General features: G+C 33.2%; 1 protein-coding gene across 1 annotated transcript in view; it reads left to right on the top strand.

Moving 5' to 3' along the window:
- LOC118645412 overlaps positions 1 to 12596 on the top strand; it is a 392632-nt gene extending 380036 nt beyond the window's left edge. The window contains exons 2-5 of the mRNA XM_036286382.1: positions 10283 to 10389; positions 10636 to 10881; positions 11410 to 11572; positions 11821 to 12596. Coding sequence (XP_036142275.1) covers positions 10647 to 10881; positions 11410 to 11572; positions 11821 to 12463 — 1041 coding nt within the window. The 5' untranslated portion in view covers positions 10283 to 10389; positions 10636 to 10646 and the 3' untranslated portion in view covers positions 12464 to 12596. The remainder of the gene's footprint in view (positions 1 to 10282; positions 10390 to 10635; positions 10882 to 11409; positions 11573 to 11820) is intronic.
- The last annotated feature ends 1 nt before the right edge of the window (position 12597 follows it).

Genomic DNA, 12597 nt, shown 5'->3' with positions numbered 1-12597 from the left:
TTTTTATGGAATATTAAATTAACGAAGATTTATCACGATTGATTCTTTATACATTCTCCTTTCGTAACCATCTTATTAGAAAATTACGAAATGCACGAAATACTATTTCTAATATGCACTCTTTGTAAAATAACACGATAGAAAAATATTCACGTTTGATCTAACGACTTCAGGATAAATTATTCGATGCAACTTCTACGGTAATTATAGGTAATTAGAGATCAATGTTATGTCAAGTATCGTTAGTATGGTTAACTAGAAAGAATTTTCTCTTGTATATGATAGAGAACTTCGAATTTCTTCTATCGTTAATACATTATACGTCACTGAAAATCTGTCGTATTTTATATTATTATAATTAATAAATTATAATGCAATTAAAAGTAGAAGAAACTGTAAGTTTTCTATGGTTATAAAAGAAAATCCTTCGTTGTGTTAACAATACATGATATTGAACATTAATTTTTAAGCATAATTATCGTAGCATCGCGCCTAAGCTATCGTGAAATCGTTACATCAAGAGGGAATATTTTTCTGTGTTATAACAAAGAATGTAACATACTATGATATTTCGCCTATTTTAGTATGACACCTCTCTCTCCCTCTCTCTCTCTCTCTCTCTCTCTCTCTCTTTCTCTCTCTCTTTCTCTCTCTCTTTCTCTCTCTCTCTCTTTCCCTCTCAAGCACTACGTAGTACACAAATACAATAAATATTACCACGTTTAACAACATCTTTAGTTTGTACTATTCTACTTTTATTATGTGTAATTTGAATAAAATTTTAACAATTATCATTTCTTTATATTTTTAGTGTTACACACGATCGAAAAAAAAATTATCAAAAGTTATCACTAAAACTGCGATAAATAATCAGCACGATACTTTCTTTCTCAGTGTCGTATCGTGTTTAACGTTAAAAATGTATAAAAATAGTAATCTTGTTAAAAAAATTTTATGACATTTAATGAAACTCTAATAATATTGATTGGAACTGTTGTTGAAAATGTCGTTTATCGTGTTTCTGTAAATACTTTAGAGGGAAAGATATTCCTGCTAAATTACAAAGTATAAAAGTACAAAGTTCAATTTTACATACGAATCAAGAGTAAATAAAAAATTCAATAATGAATAAAAGAATTCAGAGTTTCTTCTACCTTTAATTGCATTATTAATTACGACAGATTTTCAGTGACTTATAATGTATTAACGATAGAAGAAATTCGAAGTTCTCTATCATATACAAGAGAAAATCATTTCTAGTTAACCATACTAACGATACTTGACATAACATTGATCTCTAATTACCTATAATTACCGTAAAAGTTGCATCGAATAATTTATCCTGAAGTTAGATCAAACGTGAATATTTTTCTATCGTGTTATTTTATAAAGAGTGCATATTAGGGATAGTATTTCGTGCATTTCGTAATTTTCTAATAAGATGGTTACGAAAGGAGAATGTATAAAGAATCAATCGTGATAAATCTTCGTTAATTCAATATTCCATAAAAAACGATGAGAGAATTTGATGCGGCAAATATTATATTATTTGCAGGTTTCATACGTTTCCATCGCTTTCTCTCTTTCGACTTTCTTATTTACAAAAGTTTATTACGATTTAAATTTGTCCTATTTTTATTAATAATTTATAATCTCGTCATGTAATCGCGAGTGTGCGTAGCAACCATCGACGCGAGCTTAGGCGCGGTGCGGCGAGACGTGGGAACGGCGACGACGCCACCCTTCTCCTTTTTTCCCCCGCCGCCGTCGGCAGCCAATGCTTGAAACAGTAGGCCGTGCTATGGCTCGAGCGGCTCGAGCCCTTCCTTCGGCGCGCAAGGCGCGCTCTCATTCGCATAATTTAAAAAATTTATATCTCGATTATTAGCAGACCAAACCCACAACAATATTGAACTTTTATGTTCATCTCGATCCCATCTACCTTTTTATGAACAGTGACCAGTATGCTCTGGGACTCCCTGTATAATACATCGCAATAACCTTTACAGTCTCAAGATCATAAATATCGTGTTTTTGTTTCATTGTCGCATAAAGTTTGGTGCTTCCAAAGATTATTGACGTATATATATACAAAACATACCTAATTTTTCCTGCTAGTTAAAAGAAAAATGGCGGACGTGAGAATACCACAGACTTCTATAATATACTAGACTGCTAGGCTCGTTATATATTCTCCATTTAGTGTGTACCCAAAAAGTATGTACAAATAGGAGCTCATAGGCGGCAGACTGAATTACCGATTGGAATGTGGCTAATATTTTATAGTCCTACGACTATGGATTACTAGAGGAGTGAGTGAGATGTATGATACAATATATATATTATGTGATTATGAGAGCGTTCTCCTTGGATGCTTATGCGTGCTTATGCGTTAAACGTATCATTTTTTTTTGTTATTGTAATATAAAAAAAAAGATAAAATGACAACAATTAAGGCATGTGATAAAAGGCTGCCCAAATATATATAAGAAAGGGTATACATTTCTTTTTGTTTAAGTATTAAAACTAAAGGACAAATAATATAACCTCATTTTAAGAGCATTTTGTATAAAATAACCTAATATTAATGATATTTATTAGTATTATTAAGTATCATTCTTTAAATATATATATATATATATAAACATTTTAAAAATGTCAACAAATTACTCGTAGCAACTATATGTAACATTTATTAGCATATATATATGTATATATACATTCACTTGACGAACAATGTACATACATAGCAGATGACACATTCCGATCGGTTATTCAGTCATGTACAACATGTACATTATATGTATACTGGTACGCCTAGGGAATCAAGATTAGCAATCTAGTATATTATAGAAGTTTGTGGAGAATACCTTTGAGTATATATACATGGAGGAGGAATGCCAGCACTGAAAGTGTGTCCAAGATCTGTGCGAGAGAGAAAGGTATATCATGACACTTGCTCTCTCTGCGCATGCGTCAAACGCTATATGTACAATGGCTGGCATTGTATGTTTCACACACACACATACAATTTGTAATTAAGTACAAAAGTGCACAAGAAGTGTTGAAACTGCGGTGTAGATTATGGCCTTGTTTACACCGAGCACTTGTACGCGTATCAAGTAGTGAATTTAAGCTGATCAGCCAATGATTAAACATATTTACTAGTTATTTACTATTTGATACGCGTACCAAGTAGTGAATTTAAGCTGATCAGCCAATGATTAACCACATTCACTAGTTATTTACTATTTGATACGCGTACCAAGTGCTTGGTGTAAACTAGGTCAATGCTCTAGTTTACACCGAGCACTTGGTACGCATATCAAGTAGTGAATTTAAGCTGATCAGCCAATGATTAAACACATTCACTAGTTATTTACTATTTGATACGCGTACCAAGTGCTCGGTGTAAACTAGATCAATGGCTTAGTTTACATCGTGCATTTGATACGCATATCAGGTACCATATTCGTATCAAATTCGTACTAAATATTTAGTACGCACGATGTAAACGTTGCCGGATCAATTTGGTACGAGCGTATCAAGTAGGAGTATCGTACTAAACTGATACGCGTACCAAGTGATACAAATGTCGATGTAAACGCATAAAACGCATTTTAGAGAGAATTTAGCAATTGAGCATAACCTCAGTGCTAAAATCTAAAAACCGGTGTGAAAATGTCTTAGTAGGAGACATCAACATGAATTAAATTTGTATTATATTTTTCACAGTACATGCTTAGTACATTTGATGTAAACGCGCCCGTACTAAGGCTTTGGTGCGCACCAAACTTAATACGCGTACTAAGGTTTTGACGATGTAAACTAAGCCAATGATATTGACGCATGCGCAGAGAGAGCAAGTATCATGATATTCTCTCTCGCACAGATCTTGGACACACTTTTGGTCTACATGAAACCATAGCAATTCCTCCTGTATGTATATATACTCAAAGGAGAATATTCACTTTTATAGTGCCTTAGTTATGTCAATTCATGTGTGAGGACCTTAAAGGTAGAAGCACATAAAATTACAGGAGCCATAAAGGTGGAAGCACATAAAATTACAGGAGCCATAAGGCAGAATGCAGAAGCCATAGTGCATGCGCTATGGTATTACTTTATCTGTCCATGGCAAAATGTAATACTATAGCGCATGCGCTATGGCTTCTGCATTCTGCCTTATGCATAGACCTTATAGGCCGGTATTCATAGTCAAATCTTATTTCAAGATCGTCTCAAGCAATGTCTTAAGATGCTAATACGGCTCTGTGATTGGTTGATGGCATCTTAAGACAGTACCCAGCAAACACAAAGTTACATGTAACGTGCTTGTTAGTTGTAATTTTCCACTCAACAATGTAATTGCAATATAACACGTGTGTTATATTACAATTACATTGTTGAGTGGGAAATTACAACTAACAGGTACGTTACATGTAACTTGGTGTTTGGTGGGTACTTAAGATGATCTTAAATATAAGATCCGACTATGAATACCGGCCATAGATATGGACTGGCAATACCAAGCGAAACCGTGTCCATACTTCTCTCTCTAAAGAGTCCGGAAATATGTTTCGCGCATGCTTGTACTTATTATACATTGAAATCCAATGATTGGATACGTTTTGGTCACGTGTTTTAACTTATATGTGTGTATATATATGTATATACATATGTATGCATGTGTGCTGACATGCACGATAGTTATTTCCGGTAACTTTAGAGAAAGAAGTAATAAAAAGTCTGTTTCTCTCTCGCACCTCTTCTGGACACCGTTTTCTATACACAAACTGTAGACAATTGCCGGTCCATATCTATAAGGTCTATGGCCTTATGGCTCCTGTAATTTTATGTGCTTCCACCTTTAAGGGCCATCTACAATGGAGAGTCGTAGGCCGTAGCAGTAAAGACCTGTAATCAAAGATTCGCCAATGGCGAACACAATTTTGATTGATCACTTGAGTCACATGGTTTATCCGCCATTGCGTACCCACGCTGGGCGAGGAAGAGGGGAGAGTGCTCTGTGTTGAGCAGTATAGGTTAAAGGAATATGTGTCAGAAATTATAAGATAATTCAATCTCTGCACTCTCGAGGGTCACTATTGGTCTGTTCTTTCTAGCTGCACTGTTGCACTGGTGCAATAAGTTAGAATGAGAAAAAATATACTTGTCTTACTTTAACTTATTGCACCGGTGCAACAGTGCAGCTAGAAAGAACAGACCATATATTTTGACGATACACTCAGGAAGAACAAGAAAAATTAAATTTGCATCTGTTATATGGTTGCGTACAACTTGGAGCAGGCTCGCATTGTTTACTATGCTCTAGTTTACATCGTTAAATCGGTTGGTACCAAGTTGGTACGGACTAAACGCTTGGTACATCTCTGACCTAGTTTACACCGAGCACTTGGTACGCGTATCAAATAGTAAATAACTAGTGAATGTGTTTAATCATTGGCTGATCAGCTTAAATTCACTACTTAATACGCGTACCAAGTGCTTGGTGTAAACTAGAGCTATCTCCACTACTCCAGACCCCAGCCCCGGCCACAGCCCCCATTCAGTCACCGTATGGGTACAAGATGATGGATAGCAGTCATGGTGGGGGCCATTGGCGCATCTTTGATTATAGGTCTTTACGTAGCAGTAGTCGTAGAAAATATTTTCATTTCGTACTGCCTTACTGCTTACGGCCTATAACAGACATTGAGCCAATTCGGTGGGTGTTTACGATACAGCGTTCGGACGTTCTGGATTAGTTTTTGGTTGTCTCTCTATGATAATTGGCTTGTATGTTACTGGCTACGTCGTCTGTATTGTAGACAGCATTGCCGTAGATTTAAGACCCTCACACATGAATTGACATAACCGTAACAGTAAGGTTTCAACCAATCACGTACTTGAATTAGCCGGTTACGGCAGGTTACGGTTAAGGCCATCGCACATGAATTTCCGTAAGCATAAGAATAAGACGTAAACATAAGCTTAAGACCCAATCAGGAAATAGCTATAGATCTGAACACCTCAGTAAGGGCCACCGCACAAACTCTTCCATAACGCGTTACGTTACGTTAAGTACTCCATACGAACCTAAGTTGTACTTAAAATTTAACTTAAATCAACGCACAAAGAAATTCTTAACGTAAGAACTTAGGGCCACCGCACAAACTCTTCCATAACGCGTTACGTTACGTTAAGTACTCCATACGAATCTAAGTTGTACTTAAAATTTAACTTAAATCAACGCACAAAGAAATCCTTAACGTAAGAACTTAAGAACTTACGTTAAAAGTTTCTTTGTGCGTTGATGTAAGTTTAATTTTAAGTACGAACTTAGGTTTATAGAGCACTTAACGTAACGTAACGTGTTACGAAAAAGCTTGTGCGGTGGCTCTTAGGTTTATGGAGCACTTAACGTAACGTAACGTGTTACGAAAAAGCTTGTGCGGTGGCTCTTAAGAACTTACGTTAAAAGTTTCTTTGTGCGTTGATGTAAGTTTAATTTTAAGTACACACTTAGGTTTATGGAGCACTTAACGTAACGTAACGTGTTACGAAAAAGCTTGTGCGGTGGCTCTAACATTAAAAATAGCTGTAAACTTAAACATAACATAAATTCCAATCGGTTGAAATTTTTACTTACGAAGAATTGATATATGTGTATATGTACATGAGTGATTGCTACTAAAAAGTTGTGGCACATCTTTATTCTTTATGTTCATTGCATTGAGATGTGTATACATACATTATATCTGATTTATGTATAATAATTTAACATTTAATAATATTAAAGTACGTATATTTATATGTAATTTGAGTGATTGCGTAAAAATTTTTTTATTATAATACGGATTTGTATTGCACAAAAGTATAAATCTAATTATTAATGATAATTATTTAGAATACGGGGTCCATCTCGAATATTGATAAATTTATGTTTATTCGACGCGTTTTGACACGAAACGAAAGAATCTGGCAAAAAATGTGGCGGTCTGCTTCGTGAAATGAAATATTAATCGTTAAAGTTGATGACTTGACAGTTTATAAAATCTGTCATAAAGTTATAACTAAAACTTTAGTTATAACTGTTTGTAGTTTTGGTTAAAAGAAACAGAGAATATATTTTCTGCTTTAACCAAGTATAAATACAAAAAGTACAATATATTTTGGTTAAAGCAAAGAATAATACATTGCATTGAACTGTTTATGCTTTTGGTTGAATTTATTTTGTCAGTATGACAGGTTTCATGACCTGTCAAGTGTCAAGTCAACTTTAACGATTAATATCTCGTTTCACAAGGCAGACTGTCGCATTTTTTGTCAAAACGCGTCGATTGAGCATAATTTAATCGATATTGGAAGTGAAGTCCGTATTCTAAATAATTACTTTATTAATTGTATACGTTCCTTTAGATTTTTATTATCTGCTTTATTATGATTTAATACTACTGGGAGGGTTAGCACAATTTTTGAAGAGACGACAAAGATATTTTCTTTTTTCTACAAAGCCGTTCAAAAATTACAAAATAACAAGATTTTACAAGCGTTAAGAATTCTAATTTTAGTAATACTTTTATTATTTATAAAAGCATACACATACATATACACGCGCGCGTGCATACACACTTATATATACATATGCGTTATAAAATACATATTATATATTATACATAATATAACAATCTATACCCACACAGCACACTTTATCCTGAGGATATCCCAAATTATCCCAGACAGACGAAGGCGATCCCACGGATATTTCAATGAGTAACTTCCGGGATATCCTATAAAAATATCTTAAAATATCGTAAAATATCTTAAGATATCATATGATGTCCCATTAATATATTTCGATATCCCCCAAAAATATCTTAAAATATTATAAGATATTGTAAGATATTCTATAATATCTTACGATATCCTATTACATCCAGATAATATCCCATCATATCCTTTATCTCTACAATTAATAGAGCGTAAATCAAGTGTAAAGGAAAAGTGAATTATAATATAATAAACGAGTGACAAAAGCATTAATTAAATCTCTAAGAAACGTAAATTAAAACAGAATATAAAGAAAGTACACTTTCTTATGATGTGGTATATATTAATAATACTAAAAAATTATAAAAAATGACATTAAAAAATTTTTTTGATTTTATACAAACAGAGCAAAAACAAACTTTTTACTAAGTTATTCCACATGCTAGTTTGCACGCATATGTAAAAATGAATAAAAAACTAAAACTTCATATTTATTCATAAAAATATAATTTATACATATTTCATCCTTCTGATAACATCTATTGTAATGATATGTATGCATAACAAATATGTATGCATAGACAAGAAGTGTTCATGGATTATCACGTGGCGTTAAGATGCGTACGGTCTTCGAAGTCAAGCAACGTCGGCGATGGTTGACACTTGGATGGGTGACCGTTTTTTCAGATATAGAGATTAAACATGTTTTAACGGGTACGACTGTGGCTTGGCTGAAACATGTTGTTATAGTCTTCTTCCTCTTACAAGATTACCGTAAAAATAATTAGAATTTTTTATTTTTTGTTCAAGTTTTTTTCAATTCTTAGAAACTCTCAAAAATACTTAGAAATATTCAAAAATTTTCATTTTTAAAGTTTTTCCGAGAAACGTTTCAATTCTTATAAAAAATCGGAATATTTATCAGAATTCCTAAAAAAAAATTTTTTAATTCTGACAAATTTTTTCACTAAGGTATATTACGATATCTTAGGAAATCCCTTGGACATCCTCTGGATATCGTTTGAGATATCTACAGGATGTCAAATCGGTGGACATTTGTGCATCCTTTGGATATCCCTTGGATATCGCAGATGTTCCACGGATATCCAACGATATTGCGATATCCCAAAATGACATCCTAGGGACATCCCTAGGATAAAGTGTGCTGTGTGGGTATGTATTTTTTCATTTTTTTAACTATTGTTATAGCTACTTCCCAGTGAGAAACAATAATGAATTCGACATCAATTTGACGTCGAATCGATGTACTATTTCTCACTGGGTTATCAGTATCTGCGAATAAAAGTGGGACATGAATATGCGAAAACATTTTCAAATAATGATGAAGTTAACATTGCATTACAAAATGAAAATAACGAGGATATCAATATCATATTTAATCCAGGAGACTCCTTATTAATCGATTTAGTGCGAAGTTATCCTGATCCATACGATAAATCATTATTAATTCTTTCTATGTCTTCTTTTTCTTCTTAACCTAATTTAACCTAAAACCTAAAACCTAAAACTTTTCTTCGCGCCTTGACCCATCCAGGGTTCAAGGCTAAACTCTCTTTTATATTATAAACTATATTTATATAGATATATCTTTATATACAGGGAGTCCCAGAGCATACTGGTCACTGTTCATAAAAAGGTAGATAGGATCGAGATGAACATAAAAGTTCAATATTGTTGTGGGTTTGGTCTGCTAATAATCGAGATATAAATTTTTTTAATTATGCGAATGAGAGCGCGCCTTGCGCGCCGAAGGAAGGGCTCGAGCCGCTCGAGCCATAGCACGGCCTACTGTCTCAAGCATTGGCTGCCGGCGGCGGCGGGGGAAAGAAGGAGAAGCGTGGCGTCGTCGCCGTTCCCACGTCTCGCCGCACCGCACCTAAGCTCACGTCGATTGCTGCTACGCACACTCGCGATTACATGACGAGATTATAAATTATTAATAAAAATAGGACAAATTTAAATTGTAATAAACTTTTGTAAATAAGAAAGTCGAAAGAGAGAAAGCGATGGAAACGTATGGAACCTGCAAATAATATAACATTTGCCGCATCAAATTCTCTCATCGTTTTTTATGGAATATTAAATTAACGAAGATTTGTCACGATTGATTCTTTATACATTCTCCTTTCGTAACCATCTTATTAGAAAATTACAAAATGCACAAAATACTATCCCTAATATGCACTCTTTGTAAAATAACACGATAGAAAAATATTCACGTTTGATCTAACGACTTCAGGATAAATTATTCGATGCAACTTCTACGGTAATTATAGGTAATTAGAGATCAATGTTATGTCAAGTATCGTTAAGGTGGAAGCACATAAAATTACAGGAGCCATAGGCAGAATGCAGGAGCCATAGCGCATGCGCTGTGATATTACTTTATCTGTCCATGGCAGAATGACAGATATCATAGCGCATGCGCTATGGTTTCTGGCATTCTGCCCATGGCTTCTGAATTTTCAATCTACATAAAAATACATAGCCATAGCCACGGGCATAACCAGGCATAACTCATCGTAGCCGGTAGCAGCCGATAGCCGGTCCTAAAGACAAATATTTCGCAAAGAAGGGATTTATATTGATTAACACGTAAGTATTCTCATTATTTAATTATCAACGTAATGAAAATACAAATTGACAATGACCGTATATATATATATATATATATATATATATATATATATATATATAATTATTAGTATGAATTGTCTCAGTTTTAATGTTTTGAGGTTAATTTGATTTTGTACACAAATTTCTGAAATTGTAATTTATTGCAAAATAAACGCATTTTCTTATAATTTTCGGTATGTTTTATGTTTTATGCTTTATTTATAGAATCGATTCTCATGGCGTACGATCACACGGATTACTGCCGTAATAGCATAAACATGTCCCAAAATGAAGAAAATGAAAACTATTCTGAAGTGATGTTGCAGGACGAAGATAGAAATTTTGATGATTTGTTAATAAATATTGTGAAAGAATATCCACATCTATATGATAGCAGCTGTAAAGATTATCGGGATGTAATAAAAAAAGAGAACTCTTGGATAGAGATTTCTAAAATTTTGGCCACGCTTCGTAAGTTTTATTTTTTAATGTTTAACAATATTAAAAATGAATTATTCAATTCATTAACATGCATTTGTACTGAAGCTAAATTCAATCAATTATTAAATTCGATTGTTAAATTGGTATATTTAACCAGGGAAAAGAGTAACACGTTATTCGTAAGGTCGTTCACTTGTAATGTCATTACCGTTACTTTTTTATAATAATCATTTGGTAACAACGTAACAATTTTTTATAACGCTAATGATGACACCATAATAGGAATGCTACTTTTAAAACTCATTATCGTTTCGCGTTATACTCAATGTAAAAAGTAACTTATTACTTTACTCGTTACGTAACGAATAAAATAACACATTACTTTTTTTATTGAGTAATGAGTAACGGTAATAAGTTATTTTCAAAAAGTGAAATTCTCTGAGGTTACTATTAGCGTTATGAAAAATTGTAACTTTATTACCAAATGGTTATTATAAAAAGTGGTATAACGATGACGGTAACGACGTTATAAGTAACTGTATTGTACATATATTTTAGCGGATGTTTGCTGCACTCGGTGGACCCGTCTAAGAGAATCTTTCTCTAAAGAAAAGAAAAAAAGACAAAGTGAAACAACAAGTGGAAGTGGAGCTTCCAAAAGACGAGGATTTGTATACTTCGAGTCTATGAAATATATTGACAAATTTGTCAAAACTAAAAAGTAAGAATTTATTACATTCGATTCTGTGTTCTTATTAGCAAAATGGTATACAGTAGAACATTATAATTTTAAAGAAATTGAGATTTCACTGAAATTTATAATAGAATCAGAATTCATAATTTGTAGTAGATTTATTATATTTATATTCCAATTTTTCTTGATTATGTGTGTTTGTTAAGGAGAATTAATTGACCTGTTTTATTACACTTATTAATCCACAAATTTGATCAAATATGATATGGTTTCAGATCGATAACCAACATCAAGTTTCCCAAAAAATCTAATATTTTTGATTGTTCAAAAGACAAGAGTCTAAATAAAGAAATTTCAAATTGGGTGCAGCATGGCAAACAAACTCTGGAAAAAGAAAGAACTCCTTTGGAACAAATTGATGCAAATATATTTTCACCAATAAAAGAATGCCCAATACCGGAAACATCACCCACTACCAGTAATTTTGATGCGTCATGCGTATCTTCTCCTTCGACGACAGAAAGTAATACAAACGATTTCGAACATCAATTGTTGTCAGCTCGATCATCACCCGATACAAGTAATTCTACATTCCTTTCTCCAACAAGCGTAAAATCTACCTGCACTTTGAAAAAGCCGCCATATATGAAGGGTAAATTTAATCCTAATATATTAAATAAAAGAAACGCTAAAAATGCAGAATATGAAAACGATCATTTGGAAGCGTCTTTTATTAGCTTGAATCAAGCAGTTACAGATCATTTGAATTCTAAAAAAGATGGTGCACAAATGCAGAATGATCCAGACATTTCATTTTGCAATCTGATTATGGCGGAATTGAAACAACTGGATAATCATATAAAACAAGTCAAGAAACAAGAAATTATGCAAATTTTGTGGAGAAAAGAAAACTTATAAGCAAAGTGATTTTTGTGATAAAATAAATAATTTGCATTTATTCGTATATATAATACTCGTGTTTTAAGATTGTGTGATATTAAATTTACTAATAAAAAATATATGTACTAGTATATAATAATAATAATAATATT

This window comes from Monomorium pharaonis, chromosome 4 (assembly GCF_013373865.1).
Source record: "Monomorium pharaonis isolate MP-MQ-018 chromosome 4, ASM1337386v2, whole genome shotgun sequence".
NCBI classification, from domain to species: domain Eukaryota; kingdom Metazoa; phylum Arthropoda; class Insecta; order Hymenoptera; family Formicidae; genus Monomorium; species Monomorium pharaonis.
This window is presented reverse-complemented; position numbering and strand designations above follow the sequence as displayed.